Source organism: Emys orbicularis, chromosome 6 (genome assembly GCF_028017835.1).
Source record: "Emys orbicularis isolate rEmyOrb1 chromosome 6, rEmyOrb1.hap1, whole genome shotgun sequence".
Classification (NCBI taxonomy): domain Eukaryota; kingdom Metazoa; phylum Chordata; order Testudines; family Emydidae; genus Emys; species Emys orbicularis.
The window spans coordinates 33,180,259-33,204,300 of record NC_088688.1 but is presented as its reverse complement, the minus strand read 5'-3'; the positions used below and the strand labels follow the sequence as shown (position 1 = coordinate 33,204,300).

Below are 24,042 nucleotides of genomic sequence, written 5' to 3'. Positions count from 1 at the left end.
ATGTAGTGCAGCACAGCAATACCATGAAGTGGGAAAAATTTGCCACTGATGTTAAAATATACACATTAAACAAGGAATATATTATTGCTGCTGCAAACAAAAAATGAATGTTTTTTATCCAGGGATTTTTGGAAATGATGATTATTGAAAAGATAACAGATGAAGTGTCACATACATTTTAACACTAATTTCACTACAGAATAGAGGTGTTTTAGAAAAAAATATCTGCCATGGAATGATACAAATAAGGCTGAGCTGATCAGCAAACATTTTGGGAGAAAACTCATGGATTCATCCTGCTGTTGGGACGTAGGAATTGGCACACCTGGTGAGGTGTCACATCTGGGTCTTTCAAGATATTGTAATAGTTTTTGCAAAATTGGGGCTGTTAAAATTGGCCACTGTATTTGTGAGCCAAATTCTTCTAAAATTAATCTCTCAGACCTTGTCTAAACTTGCCTATACTTGCAGTAGTGTGTAAGGTACATGTAGCTACACGCACAAGGGCTCTGGCATCTTCCCATTGCTGGAGCCTTTCACTGTGGCAGGAAAGGGCTCTGGCAAGGGGGGCCTATTGAAGTCTTTCCCTACTGCAGAAGAAGACTGGAGACTTTTCCTGCTGCCTCCCCTCTGCCAGTCTCTCTCTGCTGTCAGGTTCTTTTACTGAGGCAGGGAAAGGCTCCAGCTGTGAACAAACCAGCGTAGACATGGGAGGCACAGCTTGGGTGCATAGAGAGCTGTGTAAAGTATTACGCAAGGGTTCAAATGTGTCGGGCACTCTACTCTACTCACTTAAACAGTGCCTCAGTGTTTACACTGCTACTTATATCCGTGCTAGCTGGGATGCAGTGTCTGTATTCTACATGCCACCATAAGTGTAGAACTACCCTCAAATTCATTGTTGCTGTGCACTTTTAAGCAGAGGCCACCTTTCACCTCAAAAGTTGAGTTTGGAGTGATTGCTGTTTGTTGTTTTCTGTCAGTTTAAGTTTATAAATGTCATCGGGATACCTTTGGCATGAAGCACTATACAAAGTAAGATAATATATTTATTCCTTCACCTGTAGTTCGCTGCATGAGCACATCATATATAACCATAAATAGTTTATCCTAGATAATGTGGTTTTCCTTGATCCCAAGCAAACTATCCATTTTGTAAAGGGCTTTCAATACATTTGAGCCAGCAAGCCCACAACTGTATATACTGTACATTAATTATATAATTAAAAACAGAGCACTTTTGTTGGTGGTTCTTGTGCTGACCTAGCTACAATACAGATGTTACAGCCAGCACTACCTATCTAGGTAATTATATGGTTGCCACGACTGCAGTATTTGAGCACCTATAATATCTGTACCTGGCTAAGTATGTATTAAGGGTTGTATAGCTACATATCTGGTCTTTTTATTATTTTTCTTTTTAAAAGCAATGCCATTATACAAAGAGAATAAGACAACCTTTCCTGTACTTGATAAAGCAGGAATTTCTAACAGCAGCCAAATAAAGATAGTCAGAAATATAGAGGGAAGGGTAACAATCTTTATGTATGCAGTAGCATAAAATTCCACCTCTACCACCATGTCAGGGTTCCCCCCCCCAACTCTGAACTCTGGGGTACAGATGTGGGGACCCGCATGAAAGACCCCCCTAAGCTTATTTTCTACCAGCAACACTCATGTCTGACCCTGGGCTAAGGGCCCCAGACTTTGACAAACCTTTCCTAGTAACCACAGATGCGTCCGAGCATGGTGTGGGAGCAGTTTTAATGCAGGAAGGACTGGATCAAGAATTCCATCCTGTCGTGTTTCTCAGCAAAAAACTGTCTGAGAGGGAAAGCCACTGGTCAATCACAGAGAAGGAATGTTACGCCATTGTGTAAGCTCTGTAGAAGCTACGCCCGTAAGTTTGGGGACGGCGTTTCCACCTGCAGACCGACCATGCTGTGCTAAAGTGGCTTCATACCATCAAGGAAAATAACAAAAAACTTCTTTGGTGGAATTTAGCTCTCCAAGATTTTGATTTTGAAATACAACACATTTCAGGAGCTTCTAACAAAGTGGCTGATGCACTCTGCCATGAAAGTTTCCCAGAACCTTTATGTATGCAGTAGCATAAAATCCCTCCTTGGCAGCTGTAGTGAATCGCCTTACCTGTAAGGGGTTAAGCAGTTCAAATAACCTAGTTGGCACCTGACCAGAAGGACCAATGAGGAAAGAAGATACTTTCAAATCTGGGGGGAAAGGATTTGTTTGTTGTTCTCTTATGTTGTTCCCTCTCCGGATGGAGGGAGAAGGAAGCAGGTATAACATCTCCTGAAAATATACGTGGAATAATCCATCTAAAACCACAGAAATTGTAAGTAGGGCAAGGAAATGCGTTAGGTTATCTTTTGTTTTGGCTTGTGAATTTTCCTATGCTACAGAGGTAGTTTTATTCCTGTTTTTGTAATTGTGAAGCTGAGCCCAGAGGGGAATCCTCGGTGTTTTAAATCTTTTCATTACCCTGTAAAATTACCTTCCATTCTGATTTTGCGGGTGTGATTCTTTTACTTTTTTCTTTATAATAAATTTCTTCTTTTAAGAACCTGATTGATTTCAGTGTCCTGAAGACAAAGGGTCTGGTCTGTGCTCACTTTGCTAAGGCAATTAGTTGGTATATTATTCTCAAGCCTCCCCAGGAAAGGGGGTGAAGGGGCTTGGGGGGGTATCTTGGGGAGATAGGGATTCCAAGTGACCCTTCCCTGAATTTTTGTGTAAATCACTTGGTGGTGGCAGCAATACAATCCAAGAACAAGGAAAGGAATTTGTGCCTTGGGAAAGTTTTAACCTAAGCTGGTAGAAAATAAGCTTGGGGGTCCTTCATGCGGGTCCCCACATCTGTACCCCAGAGTTCAGAGTGGGGGGGGAACCTTGACATAAGGTCTCAAGGTCTCTCAGAGGGACCTTTATGTTCAAATACCTTTGACAAAAATGACAGATTCTTTTCTTTATTCAGCGTACCTTGTTAAGTGAATTTCTGCATCATACCGCAAAGGAATTGACAGGTAGACCTGGTTGTCTGCTTCTTGCTCTTCATTACTTTCACTATTTATCAAAAACATAGTTTGTTCACTCATGTATTATAACTCACAATTACATTTAAAACAAATTATACTGGCAATAATAGTTAACTTATTATATTTTAACTCTGCAGCACTGGCAGGGGATGCTTTTTAAATGAAATTATTATATAAGAATGTACTTTACCTCAAAGCATGAAAACTTATTTTTGCCATATCCTGAAGATTTTTGAGATTAAAGTCAAAATTAATATCGAAATATACCTACACAAAAGATAAACAGAAGTAAACAAACAGATTATACAATAAGCAAATTTAAAGTGCTTACAAACAAATATAATTAATTATAATAATTATTTATCTGCATATAAATACTGAGTGTGATGGACACACCAATGCCTGGGTGGTGTCTGCCCATGCAGGAGTAGGACAGAGGCAGAGCACTGCATGAGGCAGTGGCAGGAGCCTGGGGCACTGTCTGAGGCAGCAGCTCTGGTAGAAGCTCTGTGCTTCTCAGTGACCTGCCTTTGAGCTTTACTTTTTTTCTTCCCAGGACTGCGACTCCCAGAAATTTAAGCATAGCTCTCAGCCTTCATTTTTATAGGTGAAACAAACCATCATCTTGAAACATAGGATCTCTATTCCCCTGATCTTCTTATAGCTCTTCTCTGCACCTGTTCCAATTTAAATTAATATTTCTTGATCATGGGTGACCAGAATTGTATACAATAATCCAGATGAGGTCTCACCAGTGCCTTGTACTAAGGCATTAATTCTTCCCTATATCTACTGTAAGTACCTTACTTGAGACATCTTAAGATCACATTTGCCTTTTTCATGACCACATCACACTAGTGGCTCATAGTCATCTTATGATCAACAAAGATATCCAGGTCTTTCTCTTCCTCTGTTGTTTCCTACTGATGAGCCCCTCATGTATTACAGAAATTCTGATTAGTCCCTAAATGCATTACCTGGCACTTCATACTATGAATTTTTAACGCACTTCTATTACTCCAGTCCTCAGGGTCTCCAATTCTTCCTGTATAATATTCACTTCTCTGTATTGATAGTGCCTCCCAACTTTGTGTCATTAGCACACTTCATTAGCATACTCTCAGTTGGTGCCAAGGTCATTAATGAAATATGAAGTTATTTGGGTTATATACATTCTTAAGCATTAACTCAGCAGAGGGAACGTTTCTGTTCTACCTGGCAAGCTTCTCATTGTTCCAAATTACCCTGTCATGGAATGAGAGGACTATTTCCCTCCTGCCCCAGGGGAACAGAGAAGAGGATGGGCTTCCTAAAACCTTGGCTATCCTGAGATTTACACACCTCCTTTCAGGTGCTGGGCTACTCCTTCTTCCCTGGCAGCACAGCTCCCACAAACTGGTTATGTTTGCAGCCCTGGAGAGGGAGTTAATGTTGATGGAACCAAGCAGGAATTCCTAGCTCAACAAACTGCTCTGGGCAAAGTCTCTGATGTCTTTTTCCTACACAAATCTCAGAACCATTACTCCATCTTCATCCTCCTTAACCTGTCAGCTGCCTTCAACCCAGCTGACCATGCTCCTGCTCTTGAAGTCTTGTCATTCCTTGGCTTCCATGACTCTGTCCTCTCCTGGTTCTCCTCCAGCCTCTCTAACTGGGTCCTCCTCATCCATCCTCCAACTTTCTGTGGGGATTCCACAGACTCGGTCTTCTCTCCCCCAGTTTACATTATATCTCTGGGTAATCTTATCCAGAAACACAACTTCAACTACTATCTCTGTGCTGACGACTCTGAGATCTTCCTCTCTACCCTAGTCCTATCTTTTTCTGTCCAAACTAACATCTCAGTCTGTCTTTTGAAATCTCCTGGTGGGTGTCTAGTTGTCAGCTCAAGCTAAACATGGCTAAAACAGAGCTCTTAATCTTTCCCCCACTCTCCCCACTACCTTCCTTCCCAATCACTATGAATACCACCATCATCTTGCCTGGAAATCTGTTCAGTGCCCAGGGGAGAATATCATAAAGAATGGCTGCTTCTCACCTTCTGTCCCCAGCCCCCCTCCCTCACAGAGATACAGCGTTACAGTAGCATGGTAGGGAGACGCATACTACAGAGCCACTTCTTTCCCCAGCCCTGTGGGCTTGGAGGATCTTTGGGTCATTGTTTAGCATCATCAGAACAGGCAACATGTAACCCAAAGTGAGGTTTGAATCTAACCAAATCATTAATAAGAAAACAGTGCTTGTTATTTGTGAAGGGGGATCCTTTTATAAGCATTGTGGTAGGAATAACAAACTTACTTAAATACAAAATCTGAGCAGTACCTGTTGTCCCACTTTAAAAACAGGATAGCTGACTTGGCAAATGACTGATTTATGGCCAGTGCCCATCTGACACGAGATTTCAGTCCCATCAGCCTAGAGGGAAAAAAACCCAACAACCCAGATATTAGATTCTGCTACAAAACCATAGAATTCCCTACACTACATTTTTCAATGTGACATCTACCGTGTAGGGTCAAATCCACCCCTGAATCCAGCTGCAGTTCCACTACGGGCAAGCTGTTGAGAGGCTGTGCAGGGGAGGTTTGGACTGGGTCAGGTGAGGAGAGGGAAGATAACAGGGGGACTGTGACTACATACATCCACTGGCAAACTGCTTCTGTGCAACTGCTTATCGTCTAATAACCCCACGAGGGGGCGGTACTTAGAAACAAGGAATATAGATTGGAGGTCAAAGCGGTACGTGCTTTATATTAGTAACGACCCCAAAGTGACACTGAGGAGTCACCTGTTCTTCTGGGTGTAGTGACACCTACAGCATCAACTCTTATTGGGCTTTCAAGCACAGAGTGGGAATTCCATCCCCAAGCCCTCAAACAAAGCCAGTGTAAATGGGTTTTGTGCATGGGACCAGATTTGGCCGTTTCAGAAAATTAACCTAAATATGAACTTAAACAGAGAATCCTCCTTGAATGATGGAGTTCACTTAGTTCCCATTCCATTGTCTAGTTCCATATAGTTCTGGTTCTAGACTCCTTTCTGCTCTGAAGCAGAAGCCTTTTTTGGGGAAAATGGGTTCCCTTGAAGACTGAATTTTCTCTAAGCTAATGGATTTTTTAAAAATCTGATTTTTGTTGTGGTTCTTTGTGCAATGGAATCGTTGTGGTTGTGCTGTGCAATGGGGACTGGTGCATACCATGTGAGTGACATGGAGCCCATCTATTTGCATGCAGGAGAACATGGGTCTTGGTTGGGCCTGGGCAGGGCCAAGGGATTTGCCTCTTCATGAATGCTCCCATTCCTTCCCTGCATAAGATATATTTTAACCACTGGATTCTAACCCTCACCGTACACCTCTCCAGTAGCAGCCTTGTAACCTGGGCCAGGTACTGGGGTCTGGATTTTATCCTGTATTAACCGGCTGGGAGCAAGAGTTCAGATAAATGATTTATTCCAGTCCCAAAATAATATGTAACATTCCTTTCTTTTTTGCAAGGAAAAAAATCCATTAGAAGCATGGTTTCTGGTAGAGTGATCATCTTGATCTGACTAACGGTCTAGTTGAAATACATGACCTTGGCAGTAATGCTATTTCTGGCTCCAAAATCTGTGTTTTGAAGCTCTATCCATGTTGCACACTTGATTTGTCACGTATAAACTCTCTGTGGCACAGCAACGGTATTCAGAAGTGTTGCTGGGGGGTCAAGCAGTAGATACGGGATGCCAAGTCCCAGGGTAAGGAAAAAATGACGGTAATAGTGAGGCTGAATCAAACTAGATAGATTGCCAGCTTTTTTGTTGAGCTGGCTGTCTCTATCCTTGATCTAGATAAACTGATACGCTACGTTTAATTCTGACTGATGCTAAGACAAAGCTGGAAGATGATTTTGGTATCCTAGGGAATAAGCTGGGTCAGAGGGGTAGTTTGGACATCAGCCTTTGCTGGGAAAACGATACTAGAAAGAAAAACATTTCTCTGGGAAACCAGAAAAACAGCAGTAATAGGAAAAGTTGAGAGGAGGTGAATATTTTACATACTGGTAAAGAAGATGAAGCAAAAAACAAGTTTTCTGAAAATGTAGCCTGGATTCTGGTGTTGTAGGCATTTTCTTTTTTATTTCTCAGCTTCACACTGAATGTTAGCCTTCTGTTCTTGCTGCTGACAATAAAGGGCCGTTTGCTGTTGAAAAAATTGTTTGGTATTATAAATATAGTAACTAGTGCAGTTGCAGATCACTAAAAGGCATTATACTTCCATTAAGCAACAACTACTCACATGCATAGCACTATCAATTTTCAAAGTTCTACATACTTACAATAACTTTACAATAACTTTATACAATGTCTATAAATGAGGTGAACTCGTCTCTTAAAACTGACCTGAATGAACGCTTTCTGTAAAGCTACATAATCTTGACTATGTACTATCAATATGACATTATTAAGTTTTAACAGTAGAAATGCTGTAATTCTCTTTAAAAGCAAAGTAACTTTAAGAATTCAGTTGCCTTCCAGCACAGTCATACATCTGTCTACAACAGCTGGTTTCTCATCCTCTATTAGTGGTAGAAACTGAAAGACTCTTTGTATATTTTTCTACAAATATTTGCTGCATACTCTTAAGTTTTTATACAGAATGCAGTTGGCAAAAATGTTCCTTACGAAAAACTCACTTTATTTAACACTTACCCATCATCGGTTTTCTGTTGAACCTCAAGAACAAGATCAGAAATGCAGACTTCGTCCTCACCACAGTCCTTAACAAAAGGGATCTACAGGAAAGGAAAAACATATTTTCCTGTATTTCTTTAGTTTCAAATTACAATTTGAGGACCAGACCAACTATATCTAATTTAACTTCAACACCTTAGAAATAGCTTAGTTTTATTATCCCCATTTTATAGATGCCTCAGTGAGACTTATAGACACTAAGCAGCTTTTGTAAAGTCATACAACGTAAAACTGGGAAATGAACCCATGCCTTCTGTCGTCAGTACGTCTTAACCATAAGACTATCCTTCATCTCGACATACTCTGTTGGTGACAACAGGAGCAGTGTTGGGGGAGCACTGTGTGCTTTCATACAGTAACATTCTATACTTACACTGTAGGCCACAGTGGCAGGTGAATATATATCGAGGACAGGACTGGAGCCAGGATTCTTGAGGCTAATATCAATGCGCAGACTAAGGGAGTTTACAGCATCAGAAGGCTCCTATAATACACATATATATTCAGTGGCAATTAGCTGTTCAACAGTTCATTTAAAACAGTATAACATATTTTCCATTAATAATATTTAACATCCTGTAAACAACAGAGACTAACACAAAGTGTTTCTTCTCTTCTTCTAATATTGCAGCATTGCCTTTTTTTAACCTTTTGTTTCTTCTTGTGCTGGTCTGCTAAGCAGTATTACAGCAGAACCTACTAGTGTCAGCATTTCCATTATAATACCCAAGGATTTGTAGAGGCTGTAATTGTTTCTGTGTCTTTGGTGCCTGGCAAGTCTCTGCTGTTGCAGAGGCTGCTTGCTATTCAGAAGACGAAGTTATCCCTTAGAAGCAGACACATGAAACCTGTTTCATTCTTTCCTGGCTGTGTAAGTCTGGCCCTTTCCCAAGCATGGATTCACTGACTCTACCCCACTTTGCCTGACTACCATATATGGCAAATGGGCCCTTACAAATGACATCAGGGGAAGCACTAAACATGAGGAGTATGTCTCCCCACCATCACCCCTTCCTGATTTCCTAGTAGTGAATGGGTTCTTCCCAGATCAGTGACAAACTGATTAAAACTCTCTCGTCCCAATCCCTCTCTGAAATGAGGCTGAACCAAGAGGAGTTGATGGATGTGACCCATTGGCCCAAAACATTTGCCCTAGTGGCGAGTAGGTGTATGAGGAAAGGAAGAAATCCCCAAAGTTAACTACCTGTAAATAGATTGGTTTGGGTATTTTTTAAATTCTTTATTGAAGGCAGGAATAAAAGAACCAGTTCCCTGACACAGTCTCATCACCGTTCATGGAATCAAGCAAGGGGTTTACTGCAGCTTTAGGAATCTGGGTTGTTTTCATTGTTATAAAGAAGGGCAGTTGGGTTTTTTATGTCTGTACACCAGGTTGACTCACTTCCTGAAGAGACCAGCTTATTCTGCAGCCCCTTTCTGCAACCTTCTAGGGCTGGTACACACCAGAAGGCGGCCTAGGCTGTTTACCTTGTTTTTTTTTAAATAAAAAAAAACGTTTGCCACTTGTAGCTTTGTACAGCCAGCTATGGAATGGTGCACTCTGTGGGTGAAATCCTGACCCCACTGAAATCATGGGCTTGATGCAGAGATTATTGGATGAGGTTCTTTGGCCTATTTGAAGGAGATCGGACTAAATGATCATAATTGTCTCTTCCTGCCTTAATATCTATGAACGTGAGTTTTGCCATGCTTTGAATAGGGCTTATATTTTTAAGATGTCTGAGGTGTCTGAGAAATCAAACAGATTTGGTTAGGTATTTAGTAAGTTACTGACTATATCAAATAAAATTCTGATTTTTGGATGTAAGAGTCACCCATTTCTTTCTTAGATGACTTAAGACACATGAGGGTGTTTGAGACTGCTTACCTGTACATTAAAGATGTGCTCAACACAGGTCTCTGCAGAACTTACAACAATATTTTTCTGTATATATCTCTCATTGTTTTCTTTGAATAACCCTCTAGAAGTCACTCTAGATGACTGAAGATCAGCATCCAGTGTTGCATTGTATCTGATATCTACAAAAGAAATGGAACAAATTTTGGTGGAGTCCGAATTTCAGTGCAACTCCCATCAGAATCAGGCTTCAGTATTATAGAATGACTGATTTTGCCATGAAACCCAAGAATATTTTACTGCTTCTGTAGCTTGCTAAACATGAAACCTTCTAAAAAATGGTAAACAATCCAATATCTACTGAGAATGAGAGAGTCTGTAACCTGGGCAAGAGGTCATTCTGCAAGGCCAGGAATATGCCAAAGACAGATACCTTGCAATCATATCGCAGAACTCTAAATGTACCAGTCTATAAAGCACTCTGCATCTAGTCATCCATCAAACTGCATTTTCAGCTTTAATTTTTTTTCCAAATGTTACTATGAGTGCTTGCTATGGAAATTCATCGTTATTTTGTTGCTCACAAATTGTATGGACTGAAAAGGTACTATATTCAGTAGAGAAGTGGTTAAACTTATTTTGCCAATTATTTGGTGTAAAGATAATTGATCAGGCGAGGTCTGACAATATTGTATCATAAGTCCTTAAAGGATACTCATAATATTTTTCTATTTCCCTGTCTTCCTTAAAATGGTGATGGACAAGTCTAGTGAAAGACCCAAGGTTGGGCTTTAAATTATTTTTTTTAAAATCATATAGTTTGGGCTGTCCTGTCTAATTCTCTTCTATTACCCAAAAAGAGCTCCTGTCTGCTCACATCAGAGGTAGCAGCATGTTCAGCATGAGTGATTTAGCAGTGGGAGACATCTTTTTTTGTTGAAGAGAGAAGATATGGTCACTGCTGCAGCTTCAAACAGCAGCCTGGAAACAAGCTCTGTACCCCTGTCATCTTCTTAAGTTACTCCTTTACTCCTCCAAAGTGATCAAAGCGGATGACAGGACTGGAGTGCAGCTGAAGGACAACTAGAGAGCTCAATGCAATGAAACTAGCCTCTGAGCTCCCCTGCCTTTACTCCTCTCTCCCTGATGGCACTTCAGAGTGCTAACAGGATAGGTGAGAAGTCTGCACTCTCTTTTCAATATAACTTGTCTCTCACTTTCCAAAGACAGTAGGTCAGTGATGACAGCAGTGCTTTAAAATAAAACAAAGAAGCAATTTCTTCAGCCAAATTTATAGTGATTTCTTCTTTTATAGGTTTGTAATCCAATATTAGTTTTTAATTTTCCCCAGTATATTAGAATTGCAACACTTTCAACATAATTCACATAAGCAATACATTAGGTATTCTTACCCACTTGGTTATTTCTATTAGCAGGTCTAAACTTGGCACTGAAACATATTTTGACGGCTATCTCAGTGTTCTTATTCAGCAGACTGATTTTCTCAGGTACAAATGATGCTCTTATGGACACATTTGCAATGCTTTGTGACCTGAAACAGAAGAGATGGCTACATGTGATTTCAAGGACCCGGAGTAAATCAGAAACTTAGTTCTGGGACAGGCCTATCTGTGACTATAATGTTTTTTATAATGGACCCCACTGTAAAATTTCATATCATGCCAGCCTGGTACAGTTATCTTTCTTTGATGAAATGGTTCTTTTCAATAGCTAATATTCTTTTTCAAATCTCTCTTATGTTGTCACATTAACTGACACAATACAATGGGAGATTTATGATAAGTTAATATTAATATTCTTAATATTTTAAATAATTGTTCATAAGACAGAATCAAGTTCTTGTATTTTTCCATAAGGAAAACTGCTATTGTTCTTTTAGGAAAGTCACTGACCTTAATGGTGGAGCAGAGCAGTTACATTTTTTTTCACACAAGCTAATTAAGAAGAAATGTAACTGTCATTAAGTGGTCAAGATTCCAAAGAATTGTTTTGAAGAACTAAAAAAATATTGCCAAGCAAATCCAAGATGATGTTTTGTTAACAACTGATTTTCCTGTTTGCATTTTACAATTTACATATATACTTTAATGAGCTTCACTTTTTGTCAAGTTAGATCAAATTCTAGAGTAAAGCAGAGATATGAATACCTTTTATTGATCAAACTAAATGAAATGTGTCAAACAGCTTTCTAATGTATATATGGAATGCCTGCTGACATCAACCAAAGTTCTACTGTGGATAAAAGGTACTAGATGGCCATTGTTTTTTAATTTGATTTTATGATGCAAAAAGTGGCAATTTATTTATATTTTTAATTCTGTTACCAGTGCAAACCCATACTTCATAAAGTGTCTCTATAATATCGTTGGGGAGGCCTGGTGAGGACATGGATAACCGAGGAGTGAAGCTATTTATCAAGCTGTGTTTCAACTTAGCACCATGCAATGTGCTGCACAAAATGGGTATGTCTACACAGCAAAGAAAACCCTGGGGCTGGCCCGTACCAGCCAACTTGGGCTCACAGGACTTGGGCTGTGGGGCTGTTTCACTGCTGTGTATACTTTGGAATTGGGCTGGAGTATGGACTTCTAGGACCCCACGAGGTGGGAGGGTCCCAGAGCTTGGGATCCAGTCTGAGCCCAGAAGTGTACACAGCAATGAAACAGCCCCGCAACCCAAACTCAAGTTGGCTGACAGTTGCTGTGTAGACATTCACAAGTGCTTCCCAAAGCAATACTGGGTAACTGTTCTTGTTTTTATGTGATGAAACTTGTAAACTGTCTTGGTAGGTATGCATTGTCCACAGGACAGAAAAGATTAATTTTGTCAGAAGTAGGTGCCAATTTTATTTCACTGCTCTATTTGCTTACTCTATTGAACAGCTCTTCCAAACAGGTCAGTCCATTATTCGTTACTGGCAATTGAAAATAGGGTAGTCCAACACTATTTTTCAACTAGATACTCCATTAGCATAATCATGAGAAAACAACTGCGTTAGTGCCATACACATGCCATGAGTCGAGGTGGGTCGGAGGTTGGGGAATGTTTTGCCATTTCGTTAAACAAATGCACTACTTATATCCAAAATATTAAAACACTGGCCAAAATAATTGACTAACCAGAGTTGAACCACATTTCCATCGGCACCAACAGATACATCAGTAATGCCATCACCATTTAAGTCTCTATGGCCATCTACTGATCTTCCAAAGTACTGGAGTAGTTGTCCGAAAGCAGAATTTGATCCTAAAATTTTCTAGAAAAAGAGAACTTGATTACTGACAAACAGCAGCATAAGCATTTGATTTTCACAGTTATTCTATTAGGATGCAACATATTTGTTTAGACAAACTCTTCTGTGGATGGTCTCTCTATTATTTGTAAGGGTTCCTTTTTTCTGAGACAGCAAATCATCTTTTTTTTAAAATCTTGGAAGTAAATTGACCAAGCAGACAGATTGCTGCATGCTAACTAGTCATTATTGAAAAGCTTTATTTCCATCTCACATGAAGCAATTCTCAAGGACTGGAAAATTTAACAAATCTTCTAACAAACCTTTTTTGCATCAGGAGAATTCTCATGAGAGAAACATGTTACAATATTATTATTTCAATCTATGGGATTTGGGTATCTAATTCCCCTTTGTGTCTTTGAAAGTCTCCTCCTTAAATACTTTACTTTTAAAGCCTTCACATTTGGAATTAACCCAATATTTTCTGGTGTGCACCAACTCTATAAGGCTAAATAATGGGCTGCCTAAAACCTTTTCTGGAAATGAGTCAACTTGGTGTACAGGATTAAAAATGTAACTATAGATTCAGTGGGCTAGGCTTCTTCCCAACAAATGTTCACGTCACCTATCTCTGTACCCCTAGCTATCAGCTGCACAGGTGTTATCCTGGGAGTATTTAGGGCTGGCATATGGTGGAAGAAAAGGAAGTGATGCTGAAAACAGCCAATAAGAGTCTACAGAATATGACACAGTATTTAAAGGGGATAGAATACCAGCTAACAAAAAAACCCTCATTATATCAAATCCTTTAGTTTGAATCTAGCTGAATTTTGTATCACATCACAAGCTTTTGAATACAGTATTATGTAACAAAGTTATTTACCTGTGAATATTTGGTACGTATAGTCCTTAGATTGCCATTGTAAATGTAAACTGCTCCAGAGTTCTGATTTTCTAAAGGTGCACCTATTATCACATCATTAAAACCATCCAAATCAATATCTGAAAGGGTCGCCATAGCAGATCCAAATCGAGCATTTTCTAACCCTTGTGGACCTTCTAAGAGTTCTTGTTGATTCAAAATTCCCTTTTAAGAATAGAAGAAAGCACAAAACTACTGTGTCAGTAGATTAAAGGGAAAAAATATCTGCATTATTCTTTTCCAATGTGCATTTCCTTGGACTTGCCAGCACTGAACTGTATATGCCATCATGTTACCTATTCACTTAGCTTTGTTAGGTCCTTCAGTCATAGCAAATGTTGCAGCAGAAAAATTAAAGCATGCAAAGAGAAGTATTAATTGCACATGTAAATGCATTTCTGAGTCTTTACAATCCTCAGTTTCCTCATCTGATTGTTCTAAATGTTCCAAAATTTTTCAAATATCCATTGATAAATTTTTAATGGTGAGAGTAATTAACCATTGGAACAATTTACCAAGGGTCATGGTGGATTCTCCATCACTGACTATTTTTAAATCAAGATTGGATGTTTCTCTTGGATATGCTCTAGGAATTATTTTTGGGAAATTTTATGGCCTGTGTTGTACTGGAATGTCAGACTAGATGATCACTATATGGTCCTTCTGGCCTTGGAATCCATAAATGAATTGTCCAGCTTTGGATTACCAATTTTTACGCACAGAGAATGGAAATTCTTGTAACTGGACATAATTCTTTGAAACAGAAATGGAATTTCCTACTAGCTAATGCAAAACCCATTTGTGGAAACACTAGTATTCCTGACCTTCCTATTGCCAACTGAAGAAAAAGTGTTGAAAAACGGTCTATGTGGTAATATTGCATTATCTATCTTAAAAAGCATCGTCAAAACAAATATATTTATGTTTGCCATGTATTCTCATTGTTTTGTACACAAATATGCTATGCTAGTCAGACTGTTTATCCACAATGGTTAGCACTTAATTCCTGAAGCACAGGCAAATTACATAATTCCATGCTATTTTTAAATTCTATTAAAAATATTAATCATAGTTTTCCAATCATTTTCTATTTGCAAACGTGAAAAATCCATCCACTAAATGTTTGGGTTTTGTTTTTGTTTTTTTTGCCTATTATCAAAGTGAACTGTTGTATCAGCTCTCCTCAGTAGCACCTTCGTCCTGCTTAACAGCCTGAGGGAAAATGCTGTTGACAGAAGCAGAATTAGAACTCTGAGCAGGTTGAGTTCTTTTCTGCCACTCCCAGTATTCTCCACAGTCATTGGCTCAGTGTATGTGAGTTCCCACTCCCCAGCACCTCCCATGTTCTTGAAATGGCATTTGTTTCTCAGGCTCCCTACCAGGGGCCAGCACCCAATTAAAAAAACAAAAAAATAAATGCAGAAAAGTTTCAGAGCAGATAGGGATTGATTCCTCCACCTAGTAATATAGGAAACAGCTTTGCAATCCTTAATTGCTACTCAAAGGCTTTGATGTAAGGGCTGCTGATTATGGCCCATAAGTATCAAATGCACTAGTTTTACATCAGTAGTTCTAACTAGAACTGATAAAATAGTAACACTCCCCATCCTTCTCTGTGTTTTCTATGCTGCATGGAGTCATACTGAATGTCTAGCATGAATATTCAGGTGTCCACCATTCAGTCACAAGACTGTCCACAAACGCCAAGCATTTCAGGAATTTTACTACAAACATGTATTCATCTGAAAATATCTACCAGATGTTTGTTAATCTCCTGTTTTAAAAATTTCAGTCAGTCAATCAGGAGGCAGAAACAATATAATGTGGCCTAGGTGACAAATCCGACAACAATGGACTCTGCTTCTTTTCAGCAGTACTTCTGTCCAAGGAAACCACAGCAAGAACTTGGTGCTAGAATTGAGAATATCATGGGTCTGTCATGAATGTGGATGTCACATCTCGGTGCTAGCAACATGTCCAGAACATGAACTTAGGTCCTTAGCCCTCCTCCCCACCCTCCCACACTTTTTTTACCTTTGTGATGGAAAACATATAAACTCTTCCCTCTTCTTTCTTTAGCTCATTCATGAACATTGGTGCAGCTACTAGCAGCACATCTGTAACTGAATCTCTGTTAACATCCACTGCACACACCACACTGCCAAAGTAGGAGCCAATCTGGAATTGATAACACAAGAGTAATTTATTTATGTCTTTTTTAAATTACACTGTTTCTGCACCTCATCTTGCAAACACTTGCATGTGTGTGTGTGTGAACAGTCCAACTGAATTAAATGGGACCGCTCACAAGAAAAGCAACTTGTGTAACATGCCTACATGTTAGAAGATTCAGCCACTTACTGAATATCCATTATTACCTCACCCACTTTGTTTCTCTTCATTACTTTTTGGACAGCATCATACTGTTGCTGCTATGGCACTAACATAGTGTAATGAGACTATAAATGGAGAAAAGAGTGCTGTGCAATTTATTTCTTTTTTATGTTAAAATGTGCACATGAAATAGCCTGACCTGTGATTTACTTTTATATTTGTCTGCTTTCATAACATAAAAATTCAAACTTTCAGCATCACGACAAGGCTTTTACAATGGAGAAAAAGGAATATCATGAACTTGCAAATCAATCTTGCGGTACCATCTCTCCTCCAGAAGACCTCACATGAAGAGTGGATGGATGTCAGTGGAGTCTCCCCCAACTAGAGATATTTACATAGAGGGCCTGATAATGTTTTCCCCATACCTAATTGCCATGATTCCATGAGAGACTGTATCAAAGTTACAGAAAATCTCAAATTCACTGCAAGAGTGTAGCTACAGGAGAACGGACAGATATGATGCTAGACGTTTTGCAAGAAAAAAATAATTTTAAAAAGACGTACATTACCGCTGCCAACCATGAATAACCAGTTTCAGTGCAGCATATCTACAAAATTTATGTCCATGAATAAAATGATTGTACTTGCCTGATCCCCTCTCTGGGACTGAACAACTGTGACTCTGCCATGGCTGTCAATGTCATAAACCACTACTCTGCCAGTGTAGTTTGATCTTGGTGCACCAGCAACAAAATAGACAGTGTTCTGGGTTGAGATAATAGCGACAGAATAACCTAGAAAAGAAGTCAACATGACAGTTGTGAGATATTATCTAGTAAAGTAGGCAGAGTTAGGGGTTGCCTACTAAGGTTATAAGCTAGGGCATGAATTTAAAGCTCAATAGCTATTCTGCACAAGCTCTCTGTGCAAACATTCTCATTCTGCACTTCCAAAGTGGATTAAGTTAAAACACACAAAGGCCCTCGTTGTAAAATAAGGCCAGGTCTACACTACAAACTTACATTGGTATCACTACGTTGCTCAGGGATGTGAAAAATCCACAGCCTTGAGCAACAGTTAGACTGTGCTAGTCCCCAGGGTAGACAGTACTATGTCGACAGAAGGACTTCTGTTGACATAGTTACCGTGTCTAGTGGAGGTGGATTAACTACACTGATGGGAGAAGCTCTGTCGTTGGCATAGTAGTGTCTTCACTGAAGAACTACAGAGGCACAGCTGCACTGCAGCATTTTATGTGTAGACCTGCCCTAAGAGTGTCTATATGTGGAGCTAGTGCAGAATAGCTATTCCGCAATAACTATTCTGTACTATTTCCCTGCATACACAAGTCCTTAGTTACCCATTAGAAGAACAGAAGATGAGATGACATGGTGTCCTAGCGGCAAAACACTGCACGGCCAGGTCAGAGATTCAAGTTTGGAAGTTATGTTGTCACTCATCACCTAGCTCACTTACACTTGCATTTATTTGTTAAGGAGATATGGTTTTCAGGGGAGGAGAGTGAAATACAACTGCTCCTGACTGATTTGTAGGACAACACTGGCTTATAGAGCAAGAAGCAGACAACAAAAATGTCAGCTGAATGCAAATGAGAGTTAGGAAAAAAGGTGGCCCTGGAATGAAGGAGGGAGAAGGAACTAGAGGCCACCATCACAGCCATTCTTCAAATTGGGCCATGTCTGGGAAGGAAACCCACTGATTACGATGGGCTCAATGCACTCTCCCACAAGACACAAAACCACTAATCCCAGTTAATGACCACACTACAGTGCTTGACTGTACATGGTAGGATAAGTTAACAGTCCATCAATCATAGGTTTCAGATTGACTTTTTCTAAAAAACTTTAATCCTCTCCACCAGTATTATAACTTTAGCTGCTCTGCAGGAAATATCTTAATACTGGGAAGCATTTTAAGTACGTATTATCTCTGTAAACCAGTTTTACTACATATTTTGTATTTCTATTGTATTACTACACTAAATTTACTTTAGCAGAAGAGAACAAAAACATTTTGCTGTAAGGTTTAGGCTTACACTGAAGAGCAATTTAATAGTAAAACTTGGAGACGTTTTACCAGGCAAATGTAAACTTTTATTCTAAGAAGAGTCATTTTGGTGTTTAATGGCATTGATAAAGTGTCAAGGGATCAACCAGAGACTGCCATACAGAAATCCCTCATTAGGATGGAAAAACAAGTCTATCAAAAATGAATGGTGAAAGCCTAAACAAAAACGGTGGTTTCCTGTATATTACAAGATATCTAACTCTCCTGGCTCTCACTGTTCCAAAGTACATATTGTATCAGTGTGGGGGATATAGCAGGTCACCAAGCTGTAAAGTTTGCTGGTTTTGGCTGAGAACAGAAATGTATGTCAGAAAATTAATAGCGGATATAAATAAAATGTCTATTAAACTGCAGTGATGTCTAATCAAACTGGGAAAGGCCACTGAAGGAGTGAGCATGGATGAGTTGCTGACAACTAAATAAGCTTCTAACCTAAGGTCAAATAGGGAGTATATATGCAAACAAAAATCAGGGATATAAATAGACCCCTGATTATAAACTAAGTAGCCTTTTTCAATCCCTGTAATTTCTTACATTCTTGTAATGTATGTGTCCCAAGAATTTTTCATCTTATGTCATTAATATTTCAGTTAACATTCATTCAGAGTTTTGAAAATAATTAAAATGTGTCATTCCGTTTCAGTGAATCAATTGACCAGTAAATGAAATCCATTTATGTACAGAATTTCCCTTTCCTCTCAAATCAGTTCTTAAACAGGAGACTGCTGGAAGGTAATTTGCCATTGTTGCCCGTCTTTGATTAACTTTAGATATGCTACATAACAAATGTTACAGCCCCTTACCTAAATACGAGCTATGGTTTCTGTCTTGTAGAGTTTTTTCAAATGCTTGATTAGGGAATGTAGTCACTTGATTTGAGGTCTCCTGGACTACAGACCCACTCCAGTCATAAGCCCCAACAGCACCTAGCATCAGAACATCCTTAAAAAAATAAAATCAGAATTTTAGAGCTACCTACTCTTCCATAAGTACAAGGAAGCAGAAGTTACAGTATATGTGTGGTGTAATCCATTTAAATGAATTATGTTTAGATTCTCTAAACCCTCAGAGGTGAGTAAAATGACATAGTAATAACCTCCCTGTAACCTCAATCCTGACTCCTATACACACAATAGCTTCAATCACTGGAAACAACAGTGGAGGCAGAAAAACATTTACAAATTTTTGCCATGCAGATGGACCGATAAGAGAAGTGTGGGCTTCCCTCTTCTTCCTAAAGGTCTTTTAAAATGCAATACCCAATTAAGGTAGTTTATGTATAAACTGTTTATATATGGTAATTACTTGCCAAATTGGACTACAGCAGAACCTCAGAGTTACGAACTCCTCGGAAATGGAGGTTGTTCGTAACTCTGAAATGTTCTGTAGCTCTGAACAAAATGTTATGGTTGTTCCTTCAAACGTTTACAACTGAACATTGACTTTATACAGTTTTGAAACTTTACTATGCAGAAAAAAATGCTTCTTTTCCTTTATTTTTTTAGTAGATTACATTTAACACAGTACTGTACTGTACTTGCTTTTTTTTTGTCTCTGCTGCTGCCTAATTGCGTACTTCCGGTTCCAAATGGTCAGTTTATCTCTCTTGTGTGCGCAACTCTGAGGCCCTACTGTATTCAAATTCTTAAAGTTACTTGTGTGCTTAAGAACCCTGTTGAACTGATGCCTTAAAAAGGAAAATGGGAATAGAAAATATTTGCTCATATGCAACTTGCCTGACTAAGCAGAGAGAGATTGCTTAATTTTTGCTATATCCTGACTTTAACTGTCTCACAAGCTTAATGTTGCATTAATATTGAATTCATGTATTGAAATATGAATTCAACCTTTTATTCATGTAAACTTCCCTATTTTTTTTGTTTTTAGGGAAGAAATTAAAAATGGATATATGTATTAGGTTTGCAGAGCTTGAAAACTGCTTGAACTGCGGCTGGACTTTGCATATTTAGACTAGGAATTCTTTATTTGGTTGATTTCAGAGTAGCAGCCGTGTTAGTCTGTATCCGCAAAAATAACAGGAGTACTTGTGGCACCTTAGAGACTAACAAATTTATTAGAGCATAAGCTTTCGTGGGCTACAACCCACTTCTTCGGATGCATATGCTCTAATAAATTTGTTAGTCTCTAAGGTGCCACAAGTACTCCTGTTATTTATTTGGTTGAGGTATCCTTAAACATGTTTAATATGAAAAAAATAGTTCTAAAACGTGTTTATATGAAAGGTGCCAAAAACATTTTAACTTTGAAAATACTACACACATGTTCTTCATACTTGAATTGTTACTTACATCTCCATGAATGTTAACAAACAAGCTAGTTTTGAAATATTTAGTTTCAATTTTCTGAGCTATTCAAGCACAAGACATCAAATTAGAACAGAAGAATTGTTCATGCTTGGTGAACTCAGAAATGGCTGAACTGATTTTGACCAAACTTAAAATAATAATGATAAAAAAAATCCAACCCAATTTGCATAATTTGTTTGGGAAAATTATAAGCAGCTGAAAAAAAAAAAAAAAAAAGAGGAGCACTTAGAATAGAAGCCATTACTCAACATTAATGCTATAATAAAAAGTATTATTTCACTTTTCATTATGGTATATTTTCTCTCTCTTTCTCCTTGCAACCATGATGTAATTTAGTTTTGTGGTACTACAGATAAAACCACTTGTGTTCCACTTTCCTGGTTTATATTAGAAGAAAATATAAATGAAATTTGATCTGTATATTGCATTGTTGTTTATTATTCTTATTTTGTTAAATTTACACATGAACTTATGTATATGTAATTATATCTACATATTTCATTTGAGACAGTTTTTATATCATACCAGCATTATACACTACAAGATTAAATATACGTACCTTTTTTTGTGAGTAATACGCACTGAAGCCCACTTGTGACATTTCCATTTGGAATGTATCACCTTGATCGGTACCTGGTACAATAACCATTATTTTGAAAGTTATTCATGTATCATTAAGTCTGTTGAACATTATTGTTGCTACATATTGGCCCCAATCCTTCTGCCATTGAAGTCAGCTGAAGCATGACTGGAACAATTTGTCAAATAAATAATTTGCTCCCAAAAGTTCACCCAAAATATACACAACAGTTGTAGAGTATGGAAATCTAATTGGTAAAAAGGTAATAATGTTTATCAAGATTTTAATAATGAATGGGTCACATCAGCATTTATCATACATTCATGCAAAGACAGCCTGTAACCCCTTAATAAAAATAGTGAATAGATCCTCAGCTGGTGTAAACTGTCAACAACTCCTCAGCCCCAATGGGTATATTACCTTCTATGCTAAATATGCGTTCTCCCAGTGTTCCTGCTTCTTCCAATAGTGCAGCCTCAGATGACACGTTAAAAAAATACTTTTCTGTCGGAAGACTCGCAATTCCTTTGATTTCTTTAATTAAATTTTTAGTATCGAGTTCATTTCTGATTAAGTATCCCAAAACCTTGAAAAGAGAGAAAAAGAAACCTCAGTGTGGCTCCATTTCCCTCAGTATCACACACAGAGAGATATTTTATACGTGACAGGAAAATGAAATTAATGTGCACACTCCAGGCAAAGTCTGTTGTTTCCCTTGATCCTTCACACCCTTCCCATCATGGATTTTACATCAGCCTCCTGACATCTGTAGGTAAGGTGAACTGACGGGAATGCATAAGAAAAACGCAACATTCTGCCATTTATAATAAATATTAAGGTCTATAAACTGAATCTGAATTGCCCCACTTTGCAACTGGTGCAGTCATTTCCACCCAGGCCGAAGGAGCACAAAGTGGGTGTGTAATGCTACAAAAGCAGAATGGTAGAATTTTCCAATCCCTTCATACACGGTAAATGACTATCCAAGGTGTAGGGCAGCAGAGGATCAAGCCCTGTATTCTGAATTCATTTTATTGAACAACTTACCAACTTTGAAATATCTTGTATTTCATATACAACGGGAACTAAAATGAATATCACTGAGAATATCACGAAAGCTTATGCTCCAATACATCTGTTTGTCTTAAAGGTGCCACAGGACTCTCTGTTGCTGGATAACAATAATAATTCTAATGAATTAAAGCCTGCTGATATTACAGTGGTTCCTAAAGATGAACTCCCTCCGCGTCCCAGTCTCGCTGATATAATGATGCATGAATACATACTTTTAATTAAATCAGTCCCACCAAAATTACAGCATTAATTATAGTATTACTTACAGCTATGCCAAATCTGGTTATTTTGTCCTCATTGCATTTAGTTATCACTTCTTTCAAACTTGAGCCATCATGTGATTCACCATCTGTCACAACGACCATTACTTTTGTGGCTGTGGGCCGTCCACCAGAGTCAGAGGAAAAAGCATGACGTCTGTGATAAATAAAGCACTAGACTTATTAAATGCGAATGTATATAATGTATGCCATTTTATATGCATATTTTAATGAATGCTTCCATCATTGACTTAGAACAAAGTGCATCTGGAGTGTTTTTTTTTTAACTGTAACACATAGGCCCAGATTTTTAAACATATTTAAGCACTGCTGTGCCACACCTGAGCTGTGCTACGCCTAACTGATTTTAGCTCTCATTTTTAAAAGGGATCTAGGTATTTAGGAGTCTAAATCCCTAAATTGTCTCTCAATGGGATTTTGGTTCCTAAATGCCTAAATCACTTTTGAAAATCATATTTAGGCTCCTAAATCAGTTAGGTATAGCACAACAGTGCCTAAATATGTTTTAAAATCTTGGCCAAAATCCTTCATTAATAATAGTTTAGCACTTAATGCACTTTTTGCCTTCAAAGAACTGTTCAAACATCAAAACCTGAAACATTTTTTGGTCAGAGATGTGAAAAATTTTATCTGAATAATCCTTAATCTGAATTTCCTGTGGAAATCTATGTTCTGATTAAAAAAAAAAATTGTCCAAAAACGTTTTGACCAGCTTTACTCTCAATACTCCTGTGAGGCAAAAAAATCAGGGATTAGCTCCATTTTGCAGATACAAGGATCATCCTTGTTTTCATTTCCCTCTGTGGCACCGCTATAAATTTGGAACCTACTGTATTCAGAATCTGTCCCTAAACAAGTAGCCCAAGGTCACTGAGTCAGTTAGTGTTCAGACCCCTATTAAAAGTGCAGTTCTATTCTGAAAAATGATTGTGTAAAAACAGTGCCTGCTTACTTAACAGATCATTCCCCGTGTGTGTAATCGGAGTTATTTTACTGCCCAAAATAAGTTTTTACTACTTTTTACTGCTGCTAACACTACAAAGTCAAAAGTCCCATTGGAGAAAGGGTTTGATTCTGTGATGGTTTTCTCACAATCAACCAAGGCCTTATCCTGTAAACATTTAAACATGTGCAGTCGCATTGAGTCAATGAGCAAAATTTGCCTCATAAGTCATTTTGCATCTTTCTTAGGAACTAATCATGGAAGGTAGTGAGAACCTTCGGAGAGGTTCTTGAGCACTTTAATTCCCCAAGGGCACCAGAGGCAGTACTAACCTCTCAAGAAGTGCTCAACACCTTCCAGGATCGGTCTTTAGTTACAAAAGTAGCATAACAATTATTAGTGCACTTTACCTTGCATAGTCAATTGCTTTGAAAGTATTAGTCAAGTCTCCTCCTTTTTGAAAGGTCTGTGACGTTGCTTTAACAACATCATCTTTTGTTTTGTAGGTATTCAAGTTGAACACTACCCTTGGATCATTACCATACTGAATTAAGCCCACCTAAACATCATCGCAAAAAAAAAAAAAGTTAGA

At 38.5% G+C, this 24,042-nt stretch overlaps 1 protein-coding gene across 1 annotated transcript in view; it reads right to left on the bottom strand.

The window, feature by feature from the left end:
* Positions 1–24,042, bottom strand: part of ITGA2 (integrin subunit alpha 2) — a 101,537-nt gene that overhangs the window by 15,314 nt on the left and 62,181 nt on the right. Inside the window, exons 7-23 of the mRNA XM_065406608.1 lie at positions 23,861–24,009; positions 22,493–22,643; positions 21,573–21,738; positions 21,132–21,205; positions 19,049–19,187; positions 16,806–16,951; positions 15,855–15,998; positions 13,782–13,985; positions 12,786–12,922; positions 11,058–11,197; positions 9,676–9,827; positions 8,161–8,271; positions 7,746–7,828; positions 7,095–7,236; positions 5,379–5,471; positions 3,247–3,323; positions 3,001–3,084 (exon numbers count right to left, since the gene is read on the bottom strand). Coding sequence (XP_065262680.1) covers positions 3,001–3,084; positions 3,247–3,323; positions 5,379–5,471; positions 7,095–7,236; positions 7,746–7,828; positions 8,161–8,271; positions 9,676–9,827; positions 11,058–11,197; positions 12,786–12,922; positions 13,782–13,985; positions 15,855–15,998; positions 16,806–16,951; positions 19,049–19,187; positions 21,132–21,205; positions 21,573–21,738; positions 22,493–22,643; positions 23,861–24,009 — 2,192 coding nt within the window. The remainder of the gene's footprint in view (positions 1–3,000; positions 3,085–3,246; positions 3,324–5,378; positions 5,472–7,094; positions 7,237–7,745; positions 7,829–8,160; positions 8,272–9,675; positions 9,828–11,057; positions 11,198–12,785; positions 12,923–13,781; positions 13,986–15,854; positions 15,999–16,805; positions 16,952–19,048; positions 19,188–21,131; positions 21,206–21,572; positions 21,739–22,492; positions 22,644–23,860; positions 24,010–24,042) is intronic.